This window comes from Ptychodera flava, chromosome 13, assembly GCF_041260155.1.
Source record: "Ptychodera flava strain L36383 chromosome 13, AS_Pfla_20210202, whole genome shotgun sequence".
Classification (NCBI taxonomy): Eukaryota; Metazoa; Hemichordata; class Enteropneusta; family Ptychoderidae; genus Ptychodera; species Ptychodera flava.
The window spans coordinates 12,556,786-12,583,106 of NC_091940.1; the positions used below are offsets into that span (position 1 = coordinate 12,556,786).

Sequence of the window (26,321 nt, forward strand, 5' to 3'; positions counted from 1 at the left end):
CCAGCTTCTAATGAAAAGCCTGAATATGGTATGTTTGCGATCCGGTGTTTGTGGTCAGAAAAACAAGGCTCACACATTGTATTTCATTATATTTTGTTTTTCCTCAATTTTTCTTTGTCAAGGAACATCTTTCTAACAAATTTATATTGAGAAAATAATATATTGGCTTTAACACTAGTTGATTGACTCCTGTCTTGTGTTTTAAATTTTCACAATTTACAGAAGTCAAATAGTCCCCTTTAGATAGTGCCTATGCCATTGAGATATTGCAACAGAAATCGTGAAAATGATTTCTTGGGTCAGAAAATGGAAAACATTGAGTGTACTGAGGTGTAAAGTAGACCTATGTAGTGCATGCTTATATCATAAGTGCTGGGAAAAGAAACATAAGAATTGCTTGTGGTAAAACATTTGCGCCGCCTATGGCGGCGCGCCGGCAAAGAATACATGAGAATAAGGTTTCCAAATTTTGCTTATTTCTGGTGCATTGTGACAATTTTTTTTTCTCTTCTGTCTGTTATGACAATTTTTTTTTCTCAGGCCATGACAGGATCAATTTTTTTTTCTTCTCTCTCACCTGGTGACAATTTTTTTTTTTCTCAAAATCCTCCATATCCCCCCCCAGAAATCAAATGGTTCTCCCCTAAGGTAGAATGTACATCAGGGATGGATATTCGGATTCTCAAATTTTTCCAATTCTTTTCTGATCTACCACTTGTGAGGGCTCATTTAAAAGCTCTATGTGTAAGAAATATGTTCTTAGTCTAGTTTTTTCGAAAAACGCAATTTTTTTTTTCAATAGAGTTAACACAGGGATGGCGGCCATTTTGAATTTCAAACATCGGTAAATCTTGGGTAAAATTTGTTTCTCTAGTACCAAAATTTGCATGGTGACCGCCAATTTTTCTTGACTTCGAAAGTGAAAGGTTGAAAGATTCCAAAAGGAAAGTTTGAGCAAAAGTTTCAAGTCTTTCACTTTCGAGGTGCATACTCCCTTAATTGGCACATGGCATTATATATGTACATGTAAGTGTGTAACACAAAAAATTCAGTTGTGTGTCAAACACAAAATGATTATGTCTCTCTCAACCAATGATGAACCTTACCTCAAAAGATGTATTATTATTCCTGAGTAGTGGACAGGACCTTGGAGTGCAAGCTTTGGTGATTTAAGAAAAGATGGCATAGCAAAAGATATCTTGATAATAAAAAATGAAAAATTGGAAGCCAAACATTGGGTAATGAGGTAATTTTTGTGGCAATTGGCACCCACTGTACATTACTATGTATGTATCTGATGTGTATCAAACACAAATTGTTTTGTACAGAGACAAGTCACATATTGGTCATACCTGACTGAGGAGTGTATCAAAACAACTCAGGACGCTGTGTACAGCACATATCAAGCATGAAATCACATCAGATGATGAAGTTGCACATGACCACATCAGAGATCTGGTTCCACTTGATAAGAGTCTATGATTGTTATCTTGGAAACATCATTAGCTTTGCAATGATACTATAATTGCTCCTTAACTTCTGGCTGATTTCAGAAACAAGTCGTGAGGCACAGGGGTAATGAATGTTATCTTATACAAGAATGATTCCATGTTGGCAGTTCCTTCACTTTATTTCTTCAGAAATGCATGGCATATTGTTGGCGGTCACACAAGTCGTTGTCAGAACCCCGTTTTCCAAGATCTTACCACAAATAAAACAGAAATGAGTGACCATGCACAATGTTGCGGAATTATCTGTAAATACCCATGAGTACATGAATAATGAGAGCTATACTCAAAAAAAAAATACAGAAAAGTCATTCTGAGAAACACATTCAAAATAATGTCATGCAAGTATACATGTCTAGCTGAAACCACTGGGGAGATTGCATTCCAGTTTCTGACATTTTGTACTCATCTAAAAAGGCACTGAAATAAAACTTAACTTCAATGGTGGCAGTTTTGTTAATTCCATACGCGGCTGAGGTTTTTTCTCATTTGGTTTTACACTGATGTCAGTCTTTACTGGTAGAAATTGGTGGGTTGACACATTCAATGAGATATCATGTAGACAATTAAGGGGGCGGTCGTCAGAACTCTGCTCACAGGTCGCCAGAGACCCCTGCGACCGATGTAAACACTGCATCAAGAGTACATTGGCGTTTGATGAAAGTTAAAACATGTTTGTTAACAAAGAATTTTGTAAAATTTAAATGTTGCAGCTATGTTTACTTGATGCATCTAGATATCATGCATGAAATAAATTGTTTGTAAACAAGAAAGTTGCACATGAGCAGTTCCGATGACTGCCTCCCTTTAAGAAGCCTCTCCTACATTACAGAAACACAAAATAATAATTTATCAAAGGGGAATATTCGCTGTTAGATTACTTGATAAAAGAAACTAAAAACTGCTAAAATAAATTACTGAGTCGTGACATGCTGTTCTGTGGTCACACAGAAGAATAGAAGTTGCTTCTTTATCACAACATTGATGAAGGGTTCCAAATATCTTTAATTTGACTATTTCAAAATAAATAAACATTAACTTGAAATAATAAAGTTGAGATTTGAAGTCAGGCTTATGCTTAATTTGACAGAAATCATTTATTTTTTGAACATTAGACTATAATACACTGTCACGGAAATGTGATGCAATAAGCTATCACTGACCCTGTCTGAGACATTCAAAGACATTGTGAACCCATTACTAGGTTCTATAAAATTTCAATTATGTATGAACACTATTGAAATCATAGTCCTATCAAAAAATTGCATAAAAAAGGTAATTATTTTCTTCAACAATCTTCACACTATGTAACATAAGAATCTTGCTACTCCATGGCCACAGCAGCTGATAATTTAGAGACGATGTCTTCAGAAAGTGAAGTGAGAATATTCTGGAAGATTTCCGGTGACTGCTGCTGTAGTTGCTTCACCAGCTGTATCAGTAAAAGTTGCGTATCTGAAAGGCAGAGACACACAGACAAGGTAAGAAATGTCACCAATCAAAAGTGGTGTATCTGAAAGGCAGAGACACACAGACAAGGTCAGAAATGTCACCAATCAAAAGTGGTGTATCTGATAGGCAGAGACACACAGACAAGGTCAGAAATGTCACCAGTCAAAAGTTACATATCTGAAAGGGAGAGACACACAGACATAGTAAAAAATACCACCAGTTAAAAGTGGAATATCTGAAAGGCAGAGACACAAAGCCAAGGTCAGAGATGTCACCAGTCAAAAGTCACAATTACAAGAGTGACAGTTACTACAGTTGATGGAAATACAGTAAGTGCTACAGTAACCATGTTACATTAAATAATGCTGGCTTTTACATCAAGTTCTTTAAAGAAGTATTATCTATTTATTTGAAATATTTCAGTATATTTCAAAGAAGTCAAAAGCCTTGATAAACTTATCGATACCGCATCACAGTATAGCCGCACTTGTGATTTTATGGGCAAACATATTGATCAGGAGTAGATGTATCACATATGTGGAATTGGAATAAGTAATTTCACAGCAGCTGAAAGACTTTGCATTGGTAATCAACAAATTGAACACTGAATTTTTACAACATGCCATTTGAACTTGCTTTGGATTAATGCCATATCATTTTTGCTTTTCACAATACTTTTGGCAGACAAAAGGTACACCTGACATCTTGTCATTAATTTCCTTCAAGTATAGCAGAATAACATAGAATATGCAAAATGTAAACATGTCACTCTTTACATTGTATCTATAGGATATTATTATATAGGGCTCAGCCCTTGGTGTCGCGCCAGGGGTTAAGATTGGCAATGTTATTTGTATTGATTCATGATAAAATGTAATTAATTGTTACTTCATAAACGTTTATATGACAACTATGCCCAGTTTCCCTCTGATGAAAGCAGTTCACGTACGTACACGACGTCAAACCCTGCAGCAGAGCAGGTAGGCTATAGATTTTCTGTAACGTGTAAAATTTTGGACAAAATTGGCAATTTTTACAATGATAACAGCCTATTGCGTTAGACAAGGAACGTATTATGCAATCATTATCATTGCAATGGTAACCGCACTGCCCACCTTCCACTTGCAAGCTGAAAACACGGTCCCTCGTGTTGAAAACTACAGCGTTCCGTCTAAAAACTGGCTATTTTTGAATCTAATTATTGACACAGGGGGCGCTTTTCTAAAATTAAATCCCAGCATTCTTTGCGTGTGCCCCCGTTCATATGCAGGACAGTTTTCTCCCTTTATCTACATAAATGATATTTTGTATCGGCGACAAGGTGCATAATAACATTTACTGGCTAATAAAAGAGGTATATTTTATAAATGGCATGTTATATAATAGTAATTTGTTTCGTATTTGTTTATTTACGAGTACTCAAAAAAAAAACATGGCGGCGCCCATGAAAGAAGGGTACACTTCCGGTTACTCGCATAGTATATTATAAATATGCGCATGCGTAGTCAGTAAGCCGCTGGCGCGACTATTAACCTAAAAGGGTCGTAATCATGTTTGAACTCTTAATTGGACATTTTATATGTTATATTGAAACCAAACTTGACCCATAATATTTCCATCAATATCAACCCTTGACAAAAAATTGCTAGATATTGTTCATCATTAATTTTAATGAGAGCAAAGTTTTGAAATGTCAGATGTGACGATGAAACACTAAAATGCCAAAAGGCAAATGTAAATTTAGACCACCTGACAAAGTAATGTGTGTGGATTACATGTAATGTAATCAAGGTTAAGTAATGGCTTCATCATATGTGTGTTTGCACAGTTGTGACTCATATACTCTAAATTAATTTGTAATGCTGACTTGTTCATCAGTGGAATACATCAACCAGCTAATGGCTATGTTTGTCAGCCTAGAAAGTAAACTGTACAATTCATTTTACTGATTTACAAATTGGGCATGGTATAGTCTAACACTTAAAGGGACAAAGTCGCCCATTATTTCATGAATTTTGTTTGATACGAGATACTATTTATATTGTTTGACATGTTGAAAGATACTGAATGAATGGGTGACCATGCATATATTCGACACTGGTTTTAGACAAGAGACATGAAACCAATGCGAGAATGAATTAATGGTCATGACCATTAATTCGATGGTTTCATTTAATTTGTCTAAAACCGGGGTCGTATATATGCATGGTCACCCATTCATTCAGTATCTTTCAACATGTCAAACAATATTAATAGTATCCCATGTCAAACAAAATTCATGATCATGAAAAAATGGGCGACTTTGTCCCTTTGTGTGCCTTGAGAAAGAAATTCAGACCTCAAAACTTTTACAATTCTTTTCTGTTCTACCATTTGTAGGGGGCTCATTTTAAAGCTTTCAAGCAAGAAAAATTTTTACCACCTTTATAGTTTTTTGAAAATTGAAAATGCTATTTTACCCACAGAACACAGGGATGGCAGCCATATTGAATTTCAAACATTGGAAATGTCAGGTAATTTATTCCTCTAACACCAAAATTCTATTATATAAACCATCATACTGTTCAACACAGTAATCTCAACAACTTTTGTGCAGAGTTAATAATTTGCCAAAGCCATGCAGTTTATGCTAAGCAAGAAGCATGTTTCAGCTTGAGTTTTAATTAATGAAATACATATTGTAGCTGCGTGCCACTGCTGCAATGTATTGGAATCTTGTATTTTACTGGTTTGCGATAACCATCGTGGTGCTTTTTGTTTGCATGACATAGTACCATGAAATCTTTCTTTAAAATGCCCTATATGTCTAAGAATCCATCTAGTCTGTATTTTATGTTTGGGAACACAGAAGTCTATGAAAATCGGCTTACATAAAAAAGTATAGCCATGCATGGACTACGGAAGGCTCCATATAGAGCAAATATCGGACTTGTGTACAGCCAGTTCAACATGCCACGTATAGATCCCTTGTCTGAATGACATTGTTATGTGAATAACCCTACACCACTTTCTTCTACACACTCACCAATGCAACAATAAAATTCAATGGCAATTTTAATAAGTAGAAATCAGAGGAACAGCCCACATGGACAAGACGAAGCTAACACTCACCTGCATTGATCTGTTCTGTGCCAAGAACCTGGCCGATGATTCCCAGTATCTGTGGCAGCTGTTGCATCACCAGTGGATGCTGATTGTTGAATAGGTATGCTATGCAGTTGAACACCGTGGTGTTCTCTTCAAAGTCTTTCTTCAGCGGCAGACACTGCATCAAAACAGGAAACACCTGTTGACAAAAAACATGAGAAAACACTTTTCAATGACTTTTCAGTGACTTGGCTGCCTGCAACCCATATTGAATAGAATTACAACACAAATTGACAAGCATATATGCAGGTACGTCGAGAGACATTGCCTCTGTGCAAGATTTGAATGAAACTGACACTATTGCAACAAATCTCCATCTGGCAGCCATATTTGATTACATGCAAAACAAATTGACATGCACATGCATGTACATGTAACAGTGTAAAAACTGTCCTTGCTATAATTTCTAATAAAACTGTTTTGGCATATTTTGCTTATGATGGCTTTAAGACTTGAAAGATTTGCAATGTATGTCCACTTGGCAGCCATATTGGATCTTATCATGAGAAGATAATCAGGACAGGTGATTGTATGCACAATGTTTTTCCTTCAAGCGCACTAAAATCTACTGTGGTACTCCCATACTTAAACACTTAGAATTGTAAAAAAATTTTGTATTCAATAACTGCAATCTTACGAGGCACAGACACCATAATCTCACCAGATGTCACTTCAAAATAACCTGCTCTTGAGATATTAAGCCAACAGACAAACAACAGGTAGAACATGAGTTCTTGTTGATTAACACAGAAGCTGAAAATACTATACTGCCCTAACATGTAATGTAACCTTTGGCAAACAGCTCAATACAATGATGATGACAACACCACTTAATGAAATATTGGAAATCAAAAATGAGATAAAAAGATGTTGCTGCAATCATTTTTGAGATCCAGACCAAAGCAAGACAAGAACCTGTGTGGCTACTTTAAATAAAATGGCTACCATAGTTTAGATTGACGGTAAGAGATGTGTTTTCCTTCATTTTTATACAAAATGACTGCTCAACCAAAGATTATTTTAAATAAAGTGCAAACAGTAAAAAAAAAGTATGTGTGTTTTCCAACCTTTATTTTCATCACAATCAGTACCACAATTACCTGTTCTAGCACACTATAAATAAGTTCCCTTAAAAGTTAATGAGTAAATTGGTATTGTCGTCTATCTTTAGAACCTGCCACTGGAAAAAGAAAAGCAATCAATAGTGTCATTGACATGGCTCCTAAAAGTATGTGACTGCACATCGAATCTGATTGTACACACAACACAGGGCTATTAGAAGTTGCATGTCCTGCTGTGGCATGACAGAATAGATTTGCAAAGACAGGAAATTCAATTTGCTGGTGGCCAATCCATCAGTGGTCGGAGACAAATTAATTTTGATGGATTCAATACAAAACAACCTTCCTATTGTGTTGCTGCTCCCGAAAAGTGTTTCTCGACTGATTTTGACTGGCATTTGTTTTCAAAGTTTATCAACCAAAACCTACATTTTATCCATTGAAATATCTCTCCCAAACCAAAAAATATGCAATCAACATCGGGCATGAACTACAGACTTCAAATCAGGACTACAGTACACATCACAGTGATGAAATTACAGTCAGCCTTTGAGCATAGGACTTTTACTTGAGGCCATCAGCTTTGCACAAAGTCGACATCCAGTCTGAGAAAAAAATGCCTTAGCTTTAGGGTCAAGACACACATGGTACAACAGCAATGCACTGCCTTTGCTTTCTCAATCCTGTAAAGTGCTTTCTTTGTGAGATGAATCCAAAGCTAACTTCACTTTTGTTGATTACTCTATGCTCTGTCAGCTTTCTTTGAACAGATCTGATGAAAAGATACAGTCTCTGCGCTTTGACACAAACCGCACACACAGCAGAACTGCAATTCGAGGAGTTTTGGTATGATTCACATACTGGTATGGCTGGATTTGCATTGACATTGATCAAAAATCAGAAAAGTTTGTGTTCATGTGAAAATAAACAAATGACCTTGTGGCCGCTAAAACTCTGCACTTATCTTTCAGTGTAAAAAAAAGAATGATCGGGATCAGTGCCTATCACCAAAAAGTCAAATATTAAGATAAATGAAATGGCTCTTCGATACATTTTTTGCAAAAAGTCATTGTCACTGACATAGTCACCATGTGGTTAATCAAATGGCAATCCTGTAGCCATATTGGATCGTATCACCAAACAAATGAATTGTTACAGTTCCCTGCATACATAGCATATCACTTTTCCAGTAGCAAGGAGTCTAGTCATCATGTTTTAACTTATAAAGCACACCGTAGCTGATCGAAAAATAGTCCCGCCATTACTTTATGATGGTATTGCTCTCAAATATCTTATTCACATAACATTATGAATATGCTGCTACATGTCTTTTAATTACCATCTTGGCCTGAATGATTGCAGTTTGATCTGCCGACAGACATTCATTTATTACTGTTGTATCATCATAATGTTAATTTACAATGCAACAGCAGTAAGGAGTATTGTTTAAGTATGCCAATGATAATAACTCATTAATGGTGAATATTCACAGATCAAGTGTCATACACTCCATCACAGTATGCAAACAGTAGCCACTAATTATCAATGGTTGATATCACACGATGACCTGCCATGGGCTCCACTTACAGTCTGACGACCAGTACTGTCAGCACATAAATTTCATATCTACTTCATTACACACCAGTACATTAACCTTTTGAGCACCAAAGTCAACTTTTGTCACCTTTATAAAATATACCCTTGTCAGTTTTATCAGATTTTTGCAAACTTTTGGATGAAAAACTTTAGCCAATTGAAATGCGATGTTCATTTTGTCCAAAATTATAAACAAATTATAGAAAACTTCATAAAAATTGATAAAATGTTGCGTCAAAATTTTGGTGGGAAAAAAATATAGTGCTTAAAGGGTTAAGGTCACTTTGCAAAATTTTGTCAGACACAAACATTTTAACACACATGACCATAAGTTCAGTACACATCCATTCTCTCCACAAACACGCGACAAGAACACTTTTTAATGGAATTCTACCATTGGATTCATTATCATTCCATATTCCGGTATATGATTCTCTTTCCTTGCCATGCACTGCAAATCTCTTTGTACTTTCCCTATCACATTGTAAGTTGCTCACTCAATGTTTACAATGCACTCTTTGAACACACTGTCTCATGTATGGCTTCACTAGCTGCAAGCTATTTCCACGATTCTTTGTGCGCTGTGTGTATCAATTGCCCGTTTTTTCTCATCTGTCTGTTATCAAATAACAACCATTCACTTCACTTTTGATGTATGAATACGGTACAATGCATCAACACTTTCTGAAAACTTTAAAGTGTAACGTTTCAATAAATCATTCACGTTTTGATGATGATGAAGCAAATCATATATATTTGTTGTGCTGAGTAGTTTGTCTTGAAATACCAGTTGATGGAGCCCTGGTCTGCCTCTTTAGGTACATAGAAGTAGAAGTGAAAATCATATTTTGGAATATAATAGTAATCTGTATATACATTTTGCCTTGTTTTGGAATTCAGTATTATCTATAATATTTAAATGAATGACAGGCCCCTTTGCTCTGTCAATCAGCATCGCAACATCCTTTAAAGCCAAATTTGATGAACAAAATATCATATTAAGCAAATATTTCTAAAAATATCATTAAAAGGAGAATACTTTGTTCCAATGTGAGTGCACAATGCTTAGAACCCTTGGCTATTATCTGGTTTTCAATTGACACAAAGTCCCTCTCTGAGTGTCACCAAATGCATCATGCCCACATCATAGCAATACGTGACACTCATCTTAGCATCAAAACATATCATCAGCTATGTTACTTGCAGCCAATCACACTTCAAGGCAGGACTCACCTGTTCTACAGGTATGCCACTGATGTTTGTCACAATGAGTCTGCACACAGCGGCACAGACGTTGTCCACAACTTGAGGTTTGCTTTCCTTTGAAGCCAGAGTGAACAGGATGTTGAGAATCTCTGGGTATTTGCTGTTTGAGAGGGAAATTGTGTCAAGGATAATGACGTAAGATGACCTCAAATTTCTCTCTGGGGATGGGAAAATGACTACACAGTTGGTTGTAAATGAAAAATTGGGCTTCAATAGAAAATTTTCACTTGCTAGTACTGGTAGACTTTAGGTTACATGGTGTGAATTATCATGGATTTATAAACTGCTTAATACTAAATGAATGTAACTGTCCCCTATGGCTGGACGGTTACATGTATGTTGGTGGGATAAAATAGGAAATTAGTTTTTTGACTATCATATTATTGAACTTTATAAAGATTTTATCCATACAGAACTGTTTCTGTTTAGGTTACATTGGGACACTGGGCGTGTTATCATATATAATCAGCTTGAGATAGAAACAGCTTGGTGTATAGGGTAGAATTTTAAAAATGCAAGTGGCATTACTGTGTTGATTAGACTGGTTGGTGGGTGTGTATAATCTTGTTGCTATAGAAACAACTGGATGTTCTAAGGTTGACTTTTCACAATGCAGGAGGGAATTACAGTTTTGGTTTGATAAGGTAAATATTGTATACATGTATGACAAAACATCACAGGATGAAAACTTTGCTTGCAAAGGGATACTATTAAAGCTTTCTTATCATCCATAATTTAGAGGAATATGTGCTACACATAAATTAACAGTTCTCCCTTGATATGTAGGCTCAGTAACTTAAGTTTACAACAAAGTTATTCAACACAGTTCTCCTTTTCCAAGACCACTGGGACCAATTACTAGTTACAGTAAGGATACTCATAGAGAATTTCTCTACCGCTTTCAGCCAAGACTCCCAGTCCATAGACGGAGTTATTCCGGACTTCATCGTCTTCATCCTTGCTGCCATTCACCATGATGGGATAGAGATGTTGAACAAATGGGACTATCCCCAGCCCCATGTGTTTTATCGTCTCAGATAAGACTCCAATTGCAAAGGATTTGTCAGACACTTGACATGTTTGTTTCTGGAAATAAACAAAAGGAAGAAATGCTCTTACTGTTTTAGAATGGTAATGACTGGCTGAAACAGTAGAAGTTTATGTACCAAGTACTGTGGTAGTCATGTAGAACAATGCAAATGAAACTTACATAATCGTAATAACCATCTACAAGCACGGGCATTCTGTTGTTCTTAAATGATGGTGTATAAGCGTGTAAACATGATTTCGTATTTTAGTTTCTGTTTGCCGCTGGAGAACTTACATCATGATTTAAAAAAAAATAAAAGCCTAAAAAAAGTGAGGTATTATTAATACAAAAGAAACAGTCGCATTCTGCTTGTTCACCTAACTGATTATTCTTTCTTGCGCCCGGTTTCTCTCAGGCTGCACCGCGGCATGCACGGCAGAGTTCTTACCAGCGCGTATTTACCGCAATCATGAAGCGCGTACCGGTAGAATGACGATGGTACGTTGCTATGACTGCCGTGTACATGAGCGCGGTGGCTGGAATGGAACGTGCACGCAACGACAGTTATGCACGCGAGCGCCTCTGAACTGTCGTCTGCTGTCCCGGCCTCAGAGATGTATATATATGCATACCCTTGTGTATATATATCATGATGTGAAACGACACAGTGCAGGTCGCGCGCGTACCTATAGTACGCGTATATATGCGTGCGTCGTTCCGCCGCGACGTTTAGCATCGAAAGAATACGGTCGATGTGGTCGCTTGTAACGTTCCTGTAGACACGTCCGACCTTGATCTGGTTTTGTAGCTAAGTAGGCATTTCAATCTGAACGGCATTCTGTTATAAATTTCTTACACAGTTATCATCAAAGTTCGTATTTACATATAAGCAGCTTACATGTAGTTTATTCAGACTATCAATTCAGAACAACAGAGTGCCCGTGCTACAAGTTGTAACTACCAGATCACTATGTATTATAAGGAATTATATACACAGTCATACCTCAACTGATAATGTACGGTATACACTTGCAAACTACACACTAATTCATTCCCTGATCCTTTCACCTTATTTTCATTTCACTGATCCTTAATAGTGACAATAATAGGATGTCACCATTTCAATACTGTGAAAATGTGCGTTATCCCTACTGGTTTTACAGAAGGCTAAATATGATGTGTCCTCCTTTGTAAGAAACATCTCGAGTAATACAAATGGAAAAGTGCGTGTGAACCCGTAATTGTCCAACTGTCAATAGATGGACACATTAAGTAGTCACGAGGAATACAATCTATGAAAGGTACTGAATACGTATTTTCCCCCACAACACCCACACAACTCTCTTTTATTTATAAATTAACAATGAGCAAGAATATTGTGGAGGTTTTTTACAAGAAGAGGGAATGTTTAATTGTTAATGATTCTCAAAGCAACATACAGGGGCCACTTTTCTTGAATGACAGCAATTAATATTGTATTATGTAGCCTGTGAGGTTCCTTATTGTGTTTTAAATTTATGATTAAGGACTCATAAAAAGGTAATTCGTGCATCATAAGTACACAATGTGAATATTTTCATTCCTCCCACACAGTAAAATTTGAAAATTCACTTGGTCCCATAGCTAGCCATTCTCTACTGCAAATTTCAAATGGAAATCAGACAGACAGATGGAGCATTCTTTTATTTGAAGAGTTTTGACTGAAATGCAACTTGTGTAGTTATTGGATGCACATTTGCAGTGTGGAACTCCTTTAATTTGCCATAAGCCACAAAAAAACAGATTAAGCGTGTGGTCGGTAGTTTTGTGCAAGCCATAAGGTATGAAGCCAAAACATAAATCTTGGATTATAATAGTCAAGAAACGCTTCCAAACACAAAAGGACTCAATAATGCGATAAGCTCATTTGGAAATATGAGTTGCCTGAGATAGCTTTAGGCCTATTTGTGAAAAAAAATTAAAAGTACATGACCCACTGTTGCTAAAAACAAAATGTTTCATTAAAAAGTGAACTTTTTTGTTTCACAAGACAAGACCTTTGACAAGATAGAAGAGTTAGTTGCAAAAATACTAAATGTGTAAAAAAACGAGAGAGCCCTTAACCCTTTTGCCACCGTGGTTTGATCCAAACTGATTGTTTGTGGTAATGTGGACTTGTTCACAGGGTATTGGGGATGAAGAGGTTATAAAGGCTATGCTATGTTGCCTACCAGTAAAGGTAACTTTTGAACTTATGAATCTGGAACTAAACTAGTTGGTAGAACCTTTAATAGTCTGCCTGGAAATACATGTATCTTTTAAGAAACTCATTACAGTCACCTTGGTGAAGGCACCAAAATTTCTATTATATTTGTTGGAGAAAAAAAAATAAGTACGAAACTGAGAAAAGAAAATAAGTAAAGGGTCTTTCCATGGTGGATAGGGGAGAATGAATGGTACTGTACATGTTTCTGATGGGCATGGTGTTGTTCTTCAAGGTATTTCTCTCTGATTCTTAGTGAAGTATATTATGCTTACAGTAACATATAATGTGAGATAATGGTTGTTATAAGGCTGCTATTCATGATACATTCAACAGTGAGCATACTTTTGATTTTCCAGAATTGATAATCCATGAGAAAACTCCAAAGGGAATGGACAGAGTCATGGAAGAGTAACATAGGATGGAAGAAACAGGAATTTACAGACATTGGTTATCAGAACTTACCGTCTTTGGCAGTAACAGAGGTAAAAAGCCAGCAAAGTACGGTGCAAATCTCTGCCCTCCCATCGCGCCGGCCAAAGCAGGGACCACATCACCAGCACACTCGATAAGCATGGCATCATATTCCGCTTGCTGCTCATCATCAACAAAGTCATCCTCTTCTTCTTCCCCCTGGCACATCGTCTAGGTAACAAGAAAGAACAAAAGTGTGGAACATAACTGATGAAAATAATCATAGACTTTGATCCGGTCAAAATCAGCGCACTCAGTATTGAAAGCCTAATCACAGAAATTCATTAAATATGCAAATGAGCTTATAATCTGATAGCCATGCCAACCAAACTTTCCATAGTGAGACCATAGAATAATTTGAATACTTGCATAGCTACATCAAATTTGATTGAGTAATTCTTGAGATATAGCCTTGTGCGCAATTTCATTCATTATACAAATAACCACTAATTATGCATATCATACCTACCAAAATCTAGTCAGATCTAGATCTTTCCATGATGATGCTATGTACAAAATCTGCATGATATTCTGACAAACATTTTTTTAAGTTGTGACTGGAACAAAATCCATTTATGGATGGACAGACAGAAAGACAAGTAGACGGATGCACACATACAAACACAGACAGACATTGTGGCCACATTGAACACTATTTGGGCCTCCAGCCCATGGTGTCCAAAAATAATTGCAGAGTTCTAAAGTGTGGGACAAAGCACTGTAATAGGTGAAAGTATCTGCGTATCAACCCAATTAATCAAGTGGGAAAGACAGTCAGCCAGATGGTGGGATGAACACTCTAGTAAGCCAGAATGAATGGAAGCTTATTCCTTGCAAGCTGCTTTTCTCTTTATCATTATCCTTTCCTGAAATGCTGAGACAATCTTATGAAAGGGATGAAATGTATGAGATTCACTCCTTGTACTTTTGTTAAGAAAGAGAATCTTCACCAAGTACGGTAATAACGTCTTGAAATTATAGGGTGGCAGTTGAGTTCTAAGATCTATACAGTATACAGTCCTACTTTAAGTTCTGTAAAATGATGGGAAACTTTACATCCTACCTCGAACTTAATTTTGACTGTTTGTATATAAATAAATAGAAAATATGTAAAAGAAAGGCATTTAACCTACGAGACAGAACCAAATGTCTCAATTACATCAATAGTAAGTACACGCATATAAATGATTTGTGAAGTACAGATTGAAAAGGAGAGTAACCGTATTCATGAAATTTATATTTTTCAGCTTTAGTTCTTAATTTTTGTAGTGACCACATGTACGGATCACGAGCTTGCAATTTCTTGTTCTACTTACGATATGATGCCTACTGTATGCAGGTCAACATTTTATTTTGTAAACCCATCCACTATGTGCACACATAAAATAAATACATACTTTACACAGTTTTCATCTACTGAGTGGGCCTATTATCATGACAAAGTATTGCTGAATATGACAAGTATTTGTACATACACACAATGTGGTACACAGTTCTTTGCAATTTATCACACACTTCAATCAGAAACAAAATTGAACGCTTGCACCAACATCACATCAACTCAACTCAGTACGGTAACCATGTCTGTTTGTCCAATTGACTATTAAACCTTCCACCAGAGTGTTCTGTGCCACAATAAATATATTCATCACTGAGAAACAGCTGAGGAAACACTGCTGGATGGTTTGTTTCCTGAATTCTACAGATTCACATGATACAAATCATACCCAGCACTAAATTTTATGCATTAATGGCGACGTTATATAAGTTTACCCACTACCTCATAGAAGTATCGGTACATGTAAGACTAGGGTACAGCAAGCTCATTTACTTTCTTGGATGAATACACACATTTCATTTTACACGCATTTATAATTTTTAAACAACTACTGAATCCATGATCAAGATTTGAAATCTAGTGAAAACTGGTCATCAAAATGCACCTTAATTTCTAAACTGTCCAGTAACATTGCAGCACTCAAAAACATGTGACTTTTTTGAAATGAAAAGAAAAATCTAAAGAATATCATAATCTCACAGACCAGTCCTGCTAGTTCTGTTCCAGGACTTAAGGTTCCAAGACAAGTAATTGACCTTTTTAATCTAACAATTCTCTAGAGGTTAATAAGCCCAGAACCCCATAAATTATATATTTTTTGAAAGCCTTGATATAGGGGAACATTTTGGTAACCATAGTGTCACCATTATTTACATAACTATCATGTGACAGGTAATTTGCATAACCTTTCAAAAATCTGTTGTCCCTATGTTTTGTTTCAATGCTTTGAGATATGTGGCTGAAATTTGTGTGAGTGTAAGCTGTCCTAATGATCTTCCAAAGTGTCTCAGTATTTTTTTCAACCTTCTAAAACAATTTTTATTCCAGAAAAACTTCCAGAGCGGTGAATTTAACCTTAGTTGATTTCTTTAAAATTGCGCTCCAAAAAAACTAAGCAAGGTATAAAAAATCTGAAACACGCTTTGGAAGAGCGTTGTGACAGCTTGCATTTCAGCAAGTTCAAGTCAGATATTTTGAAGTATTGAGACAAAACATAAGGAAAACCGCTTTTTGAAAGCTTATGCAAATTACCTTTCACGTGATAGTTATGTTAACAACTGTGACACTGTAGTTACCAAAATGTTTCCTCTTATCTAGGTTTTCAGAAAATGTATAATTTATTGGGGTTTTGAGCTTATAATCACCAGAGAATTGTTAGATTAAAAAGGTCAATTACTTGTCTTGGAAACCTTAAGAACTGACACCAGATCACTTTATCCTTTCACAGATTTCAATACAACATTTCCATATATTTCAATGAGGTCCTTGAGCTATTACACCCCTATCATCACCTGCTGCTACACAATTGTAGGTATATTGGCGTTTCCATGACAATTGTGTATTGAAGGCTATGGTGATGTCGATTTTAAAATGCCTGGGAAAGATGTGGTATGTTATTGGTCATTTAAAAGAATGTCCTTCAACACAGAGGAGTTAATTAATGTACTCACTGCGAAATCACATAGCATGCTCAGATGCTTTCGGAAGAGGTTTCGGTGATAACAAACTACGACTGTCTGGTCATCAGGTTGACAAATTTTTCGGATGGGATGTGTTTCACGAAAGAAGTGCTATATTTGACACTGATCAAATATTTCTGTGAGAGAGGGTAGAATTTTGAAAGCTGAGGGCATGCTCCTTGCATACCAATGAGAAGAGAAACTGAGTAATAATCTTGCAGACAACAATTTGTGGTCGTATCTTATTATGTCCTGTATCTAGGTCCTGACAAATTGATGGAAATTAATACCGACAGTTACTTGCCTAGGCGATGCAAATGATTACATCCCTGGCAATTCTTCATAAAGCCACACGATTTGTGTGACACTCAAGACATTTATTCACTCAGTTGGTAAGACTATATCTGTATGAGATGACAATGCATTAATAAGCCATGAAAGTTGTTCCACGGAAAGGATAAATTTGACATTGAAAGTTGTGAAATTATTTGAGCTTCTTTCAACATGTCTAAACACATTTAGTTACCATGGCAACTGTCTCAATGGAAGTGGCTAAACAGTTTTCTTCCAGAAAAATGTATGCAGGTGGGACCCCAAAAATTTTGCCTTTACATTGTCTTATACATATATGACTGAACAGATATAATTAAAAGTTACTGAATTTAAACAAATACTTGACATCACAAATTGAGAGAGAGAGAGAGAGAGAGAGAGAGAGAGAGAAAGAGAGAGAAAGAGAGTGAGTGAGTGAGAGAGAGAGACACACACAGAGCTCATCAGATGGAGAAAGACCTGCTTCACAGCAGTTTGCAATGACTGATGGGAATATAATCACTGTTGAATATTACCCAACGGAGCAAAAAACTGTAAGGAAGGCTTACCGGAGATAATGATTAAGGAGATGGATAATGGGATTATTACTTTAAGTCCCCAGCCACAGATCAAGCTTATTCTCTTAAGATGAGTGGGTTCATCCATTAAGTGATAAGAGCACTCCAGCAATTATCCACTGAAGTCAAAATATAACCTGATACCTATAGGCATGTACAAAGAATTTTTTGTTGTTGAAGAGAAGTACCTTATAATGTTGCATGTCATTACTATGGCCGATAATAGAATTGGTGTCTAGGTGTAGCGTGTCTGTAACTTTTACGATCATTTCTACATGCATGTATTAGTTTTAATAACTCCTTGACATTTTAATGGTAACATTATTGTCTCATCGTAACCTCATGTAATATTTTGTAAATTGATTCTGTGCATACGCACACACACTGAGGATCGAACCAATCTGTTATTCCACACTGTACCCTTAGCAATGGCTGATTGCTTTGAACAAACCATGAGAGTGGGAGTCAGATGTGCTCCGTTGAGTGTGATTTTTGAATACTCAGAACAGAACTGAACTGATTCTAAAAAGACTCAACACCTTCCTCCTTAACAGTACCAACAGAGGACAGGAATCCACTGTTTTTATTGGTTCTGGGTAAAACCCTTGGAATCCGCTGTTTTTTAAACATTTCTGATTAATTTAACAAACTTTACATAATTACTGTGTACTGTACCAGTCTATTTTCATATCACTTTGTATTGGCAGATTGAATCAGTGCAAATGTATACTCAAATACATGTATTGACACAACTTACTGATCATATGCCTGTAATGCAAGTATCTTCATTGAAAGCTGTATTGCGCTTTATTGAACTCACAGGGACAACAACTGTACAACCTTTCATAATATTTTTGTTATCCTCACCTAAAAAATCAATAGATTTTCTTCCTTCTTTTCCAAAAAGTATGTTAAAGTAATGTCACTGATACCACGATTGATGAGTTTTGGAACACAGCACACATGTTCAGCATGCAATGTTATTATTGATGAATAAATTCTAGTCATCACTAAATCTCACTTTTTAACAATGGTGTTGGACATTATACACGTATTGTGACGACCGTGTTTACAAACCAAAACTGAGCATTTGGACGTGATTTTTAAAGTTAAAGGGATATAGTTGTTGGAACTGCGCTCAAAGGTCGTATGGGACCCATATGACCAATGGCAACAATGTATCAAAGGCACAATCGTGATTGATGATAGTTAAAACATGTCTGTCATAATCTATCATTGTATAATTTAAATGTTGCAGCTATGACGATGAGGTGCATCTAGATATCGTGCACGAAATACATTGTTTGTGAACAAGAAACTTGCACAGGTGCAGTTCCGACGACTATATCCCTTTAAACAAGAAAGTATACTTTACAAAAAAAATAGAAATGATCAAATAAATTGAAAGTTACAACAAAAGAGGCTTTTGATTTGATTAGGGCTAACTGCAGAAATGTGTTGCATAATGTGCATACATTGTATTACTGTCGAAAATTAAAACCCATCTTTTAAGGACAAATTGCTGGCATTAATTTAAGAATAAGTTAACGATGAAACAAAGTGTGTAGTTGTTTCAAGGGCAATCATGGCAGAAACTAGGCCAATCACTTCATTGATAATGGTTTGGCATTGTTAAACAGAGCACAACAAAGATCTTAAGTGTTACACTATAGCTTGAAATGCAGAGTGAAGCCATTGAGAAGGAACGTCACTAAGACCACATTTACCTAGCAACAGTCAGCATCCAGGTATGAGAAATACGACAAAATACACTGTGTTTCTGTCATAGTGATGCCACCTGTGAATAAAGCAGTACGTGTACTGTATTTCGTTTGATTGTTATTATTATCAGCAAGTTGCTGTAAGTCTTGTGAATGAAAATCTTCACGCCTCACTTAAATGTCAACTACATGTGTGTGAAATATTTGTTTATTAGCTTTTCGTAAAGCCCTTACAGCCAAGAATAGGTTTGGTTGATGGCAGATTAGCTTGAGATTTGAAAATAAACGGAAATTCGAAACGCTGAAGGGTGTTGCACAAATGAAAAACGCTATCCTTCTGAGGGGGCGGGGATAATTAAAACATACATGTGACAAATGAAACTAATCATGTTTACGGGAGGGGATGGGTTGGAGCTCTGTTTGTGATGATTTCACACAAACTTAATTCATGTACACAGTTATACCATGGGAACTGGGTATACATGTATGTGTGACATTCAATCTCTGATCATAATTGGCTTGAAGTGTTTGCTGTTCACCATTGTAAATCTTTCAGCAGTTTAAAACTTACAACACCTTGTTTAGCGAGACTTCTAATCATAATTTTTATAATGACGGATTTTTTGCACCTCTAAACTTTTGTTTCAGACAGGGGTAAGAGATTCGAGGCCAAATGCTGCTAATATGCAGCGTACTCAGGAGGTTGTATCTGATTGGTCGATTGTCACTATTAACAGCAGCTTATGGAGCATATTTGTATTATTCAATTATAACGGTAAGATTCAGCCACCTAATTGGATAACAGCTTCCAAGACACTGCACAAATACAATGTGAATTTTATTCCATGCTTGTTTTAATTATTCACTGTCCCCAATTAATATGCAGATTATTCACAATTTTGCTGACTGAACAAATATCATATCGACTAAAATTTATTTTTACCATCCATTTTTTCTCTGGTGAGGAGTGGGTATTAAAGATGAGTTATCACTGTTGAAAATGACAAATATTTTTTGGAAAAGTCTTGTTTCCAGAGTCCAAAGTACATTCTGTTGACAAGAAAACTCAAAAGAAACTCTCTTACGAATGTCCTTCTCTGTAAAACAATTGACCCTGCAGAGCTGATGCAATTTTCTAATCGAGAAAGTGCCGACACTTGCATGATGAGATGTTGAAGCCTACTCCACATTATATTGCGATTGAGCGAGAACAAGAACAAGATGAGTATTTGCGTCATCAAAAAAAACAAAATGCTTTCAACGCACTTGAGACAAACAATTATGCAGAATCCCTTGGAAAGAAATTTCACATCAGCGAATTCAAATGCTGTATTACATCTGTATCAACCATGATCAAGATTTTTGAGTCACGATTCAAAATATTTCTTGCCATATAGCTGACTGTCTCTGTAGATTTTATCTTCACTTCACAGGGATGGTCTTGTCAACAAATACAGTTAAATTTATACACTTTCAAGTTTCCCATTAAGGTAGCTACATTATTGTCAAATTTACAGCCCCCCATATTGATTACACATGTTTGCACAAGAACGCAAAGAAAGATCAGCCTTACTTCCAGGTAAAAATTATCTGTCTTATCAGTCTTTTTACAAATAAAAGAATAGGCATTTATATCATATCTAATCATATCTGTTTAATTTATCAGATTCAAATTGCGATATTCGTCATCTAAGAAATTTTCATTATGTCCTAGGCTATAATTTTATTAATTTCTTTTCACTCCAGGCTCTCACATACCACATGTAAGCAGTTCATTTTATTGAAGATCTATTTTAAGATTACAAGAAAATGACTGATTATGATCAAAATACAAAAATATATTACACCAATATTAATCTTTTATTCTATTAATCTTTTGTTTTTCAAGAATGGAGTGACAGAGTCAATAATTACGGAGATTTTGTGTTATTTTCCTGGTTTTTTTGTATTACAAATAACACATCAAGTCAATTAAATAACAAAAGACAAAAACCTGAAATTATGGCTTACTTGACCTTTTATAGACAGGAGTGCAATCTGAATACAGAATGCATTAACTTCTCGAGTTTTCACAGTTCAATAACAGAATGAGAGTTTTTCAATCTGTACTCATTTTTGTGCCGACATTTTGACCTGATCTGGGTATTATCCAAAGGGCACAGTTCTCCCCGACTGCGTCATTTTTGCCTTAATGAGTTTGAAGCCACGAGAACACTGGTTTTTAGACTTTGAATGTGTAATATCATGTTTTCATTTTCAGTTTGATCTACCAATTCCTGAATTCTACTATGAATCAAATGTCATCACGATCTCTCACGATTTCCATGGCAACAATGCAATTTAACTCTGCGTGTATTCACAGTACTCTTACGAATAACAAGTCATCGTTGATGACACAGTCCCCACTTGTTAATCGGTACTTTGATTACAGGTCCTCAAAGAGGATAGAGTCCTCTTCATTAGGTCTGTGATAAAAATACTTTTGAATGAATTCGCTTGATACATGTCTGAGTTATGGTTCAGGACATGAAAAAAATCGTAACAAAATGGTCGCACAGCGGCCATATTGGATCGCATCACAAAACAAATTGATGTGCATAGCTATGACATTGGTCGATGTCCTTGTACCAACTTTGAATAAAATTGGTCAAAACATGCGGATATGCCTGAGAAATGGCTCTGTACATGAAAAAATCGTAATAAAATGGCCGCCTGGCGGCCATATTGGATCGTATCACAAAACAGATTGACGTGCATATGTATGACATAGGTCAATGTCCTTGTACCAACTTTGAATAAAATCGGTTGAGATATGCCTGAGTTATGGCTCTGTACATGAAAATCGTAATAAAATGGCCGCACAGCGGCCATATTGGATCGTATCACGAAACAAATTGCCGTGCACAGCTATGACATTTGTCAATAAGCTTGTACCAACTTTGAATAAAATCGGTTGAAACGTGCCTGAGTTATGGCTGTACATGAAAAAATCGTAATAAAATGGCCACCTGGCGGCCATATTGAATCGTATCACAAAACAAATTGATGTGCATATCTATGACATTGGTCAATGTCCTTGTACCAACTCTGAATAAAATCGGTCAAAACATGCCTGAGTAATGGCTCTGTACATGAAAAAAATCGTAATAAAATGGCCGCCTGGCGGCCATATTGGATCGTATCACAAAACAAATTGATGTGCATATCTATGACATTGGTCAATGTCCTTGTACCAACTCTGAATAAAATCCGTTGAAACATGCCTGAGTAATGGCTCTGTACATGAAAAAATCGTAATAAAATGGCCGCCTGGCGGCCATATTGGATCGTATCACAAAACAAATTGATGTGCATCTGTATGACATTGGTCAATGTCCTTGTACAACTTTGAATAAAATCGGTTGGAACATGCCTGAGTTATGGCTCTGTACATGAAAAAATCGTAATAAAATGGCCGCCTGGCAGCCATATTGGATCGTATCACAAAACAAATTGACGTGCATCTGTATGCCATATAAAGTAATCCTTCTATCAAGTTTGAATGAAATCGCTCCAGGCATCTCAGAGATATCTGTGTGAACGGACGGACGCACGCACGCACGCACGGACGCACGCACGCACGGACGCACGCACGGACATGACCAAACCTATAAGTCCCCCCGGACGGTGTCCGTGGGGACTAAAAATATTCTTATTAATGTCCAGCATTCAGAAGGAATTAAATTCTCTTCTCTGTAGCCCTACCCCTTTTCTAACAAAAATTACCATATCAAGTATATAGCTTCTAATTTCCTTGACACACACTCTAATGCTGCAAAAGATGATGAGTGGCTGGCACCCTGGACATTCTCAGAGTTGAAATAGCAATGATAGAAAATTGGCGTAGAAATTAGCATGATCATAATGAAAAGTGACAAACAGCGATCGTAGCTGAAACTTTAAAAAATATTCTCAATATTCTTGTGAGATGTAGCACTCAAATGCTGCATAGTTCTGCTTACGTACATCTTAAAACAAAACCCTTTCCTTATCTTTTGCGTTTGGTTTTTATTTGCAGTTTGGTCTCATGATTAATGCAGTCCAACATCAGAGAATTTCAGTCTGTGGTATCAATAGAAAAATGACGACAGGAAAAAATTCCCTGAGGGATACTAAAATGATTTTTGTTACGCCTATGAATAAATATGACTTTTAGAAACATTCGTATGACTTTTCATTTTATACCTAACTTTAATAAGACTGGGTCAGAGTATCGTACATATATTATCCCATTGATGATATCTAACAAATCACATTTTATTGAGAATGTGAAAGTTGCACATGCCATTAGAGAATTCCTGATCAATTTCGAAGTTTCCTGTAATTCATTTGGGAGAAACATGCTGACAAGTTTTCCTGTATTGATGACTATGATGGATGACATGAAACAAATCACAATGCATAATAGATGGAATACTGAGGGGGGAGTCCTACCCCATTGATGCTAAGTATTGGAACAATCCAAATGAGTGTAAGAGAATGGATGGAAACACTGCCACAGAAATAGGAATGGAGGGTTGCCGATGAGGGTTGGATAGAAGTTCATCAACATGTCTGTTTTTCGTTTCTGAACAACAACTTTTATACCAGAGAACTATCTTTCACAGTAACTTCAAGCTTGTTTATCACAGTGGCTGAAGTAGAATGTTGTTGACAGCAAAAATCACAGCCACAGAATTATGACGACGTTTTATTTGATGTTCACTCACTTAAAACATCAAAAGTCCAGACATTTTAAACAAATAGAAAGGCCGGATGTCTGTTGTTTGCATCATAAATGCTGATAGAATTTTGAAATGGCGACTGGTGCATGTCAGGTGTCTTACTCACGCAGTGTACTTATTAAGAGCCCTAACTCCATCTATCAGATATGACGGTTCCCTTAATACACATGTTACTGGGGTTCCTCTTGGTACATCAATGTAATCATGCAAACAAGTGAACGAAAATAGTTATTGGGGTTTTCTAGGAATTCACTTCAGTGGGACTCCAGAACCTTCACAAAAAATATCTAGAGGAATGTGACACTTTTGCAGTGCATGAAAACGGACAGACTGTTGACACACTACATGTAGGTGAATTTTATAGAAATTCCTATTTCAAAATGCTCAGTAATAATTGCTTTATAGGTATGAGAAAATACATTGTGTGTTTCTGTTAAACATGCCCTCAGGAAATAGGACAGGTCAGAGGGTAAAGGGTAGGTCAGGTTACCAGAAACATACACATTTTTTTTGATTTGGTCTATGAGTTAGTGCAATGTGTGATACTAGTATTTGTGAAAACTACACTTTATAATTCCATTTTTCAGCAAATCCAGGCGTGCAGATACGTGGTTGCTATAATATTTTAATTTGTCACATTTGTTCCCACCATAATTTTCAATCCTAAAAGTAGAGCCATTTACTCAGCCCTTACAGACACTGGGATTATTTTATTTATCTAAGGTCTGATCCAAATGCGCTACTGTCATATGCACCTGCTTGCATTGCTAACAGATTTGAAGACCTTTTTGACCTTAAAAACACAAAGAGCGGAATTAAAACGATATGTCATTTTTCAGTATATAAATCAACTATGTTAGCTAGCATCTGTCAGCTATTTGACAGCTCTGATGATTTTTGACTGTTATATCTAAGATCGAGTCAAGTTGATTTCACGAAAGATGATTTAACTAAATACATTTGGCTGGCTATCCAGAAAAAAAAAAAAGGAAAAAAGCATTTGTAGTCAAGGAAACAAATCTAATTTGATGCCAAGTTCATCAGCGTAATTACTCAGTTTACTATCTACAACTCTCATCTTTGGAAATACAAATTGGCAAGGCTAGATGAACTGGAAGGTTGGCCCATGAAAATACATAAAGGCTACAGCCGCTGATAGGAAAGGACACAATATTAGTCTTGAGTTTGTAAGTAAGTTGAAATCCTCAAATGCAATACAAGGCAACCAGCTGCAGCATAAGGTCATGTAAGAACAAATATTCTGATATAGCCCACTCTGTCATTATATTACATACAATTTTTGGACTAAATCCCAAATCTAAGAATTACTGGTTAATTGCCACATCCAAAAACAAAAAGTTTAAAACATTTATCATGAGTTAGGTCATCATAATGCCCTTCAAAACAGTAAGAATATTTGCCCCTTATGAAATGGGTCCCGCTGTTTGATATTTTAAAGATCACAAAATCTGCCATAATGATAGCCCTGCAGGGTCTTCGTAAACCTTTGCGAGTACAGTAGATGACAAATTGCGTACGATGGGCAAACAGGAATCTGTGAAATTCACAAAACTACTCTATTCCCTACATTGATGTGACAGACTTTTGATGGAACAGGTCATTGTAAATGACATAGTCCCAACTTGGTTAATAAATTTGGAAACCACCTGACAGAAATCATGGTGAAGTGCAATTGGTCAACGCATATCCAGAAAATGGCTGAGAAAGTATTAACCTTGTATTGATGTGTATGACGTGCACCATTGATAGTACATACAGCACTAGTTTACCTAAATTTGTGTATGGATGTGGCTGGATGTTATGAGAGTGGGCATGGAAAAGTCAGAACAAAATGGCCACTTGGCAGCCATATTTGATTGCATTGCGAAGAAATTGACACACAAAGTCATAATGTGTTGTCCTTGTGCCAAGTTTGAATGAATCAGTCCAAGCATGTGTGAGTGTGAAGATTACAGATGATTGGACATGGAAAAATCAGAACAAAATGGCTGCCTGGCAACCATATGGGATAATATTGCTGAAAATACCGGTATTAGACATGCAAATCCATGTCATTGTGTGTTGTCCTTTTGGCAAATTTGAAAGAAAACAGAACAAAATGGCCATGTGGGGGCCATATTGGATCAAATCAC

The 26,321-nt window shown here is 36.4% G+C and overlaps 1 protein-coding gene across 1 annotated transcript in view; it reads right to left on the minus strand.

Moving 5' to 3' along the window:
• Window positions 1-1,604: 1,604 nt before the first annotated feature.
• LOC139147453 (importin-4-like) overlaps window positions 1,605-26,321 on the minus strand; it is a 56,457-nt gene continuing 31,740 nt past the window's right edge. Inside the window, exons 19-23 of the mRNA XM_070718560.1 lie at window positions 13,768-13,947; window positions 10,908-11,116; window positions 9,998-10,130; window positions 6,072-6,246; window positions 1,605-2,963 (exon numbers count right to left, since the gene is read on the minus strand). Of these exons, the coding sequence (XP_070574661.1) occupies window positions 2,833-2,963; window positions 6,072-6,246; window positions 9,998-10,130; window positions 10,908-11,116; window positions 13,768-13,947 (828 nt within the window). The 3' untranslated portion in view covers window positions 1,605-2,832. The remainder of the gene's footprint in view (window positions 2,964-6,071; window positions 6,247-9,997; window positions 10,131-10,907; window positions 11,117-13,767; window positions 13,948-26,321) is intronic.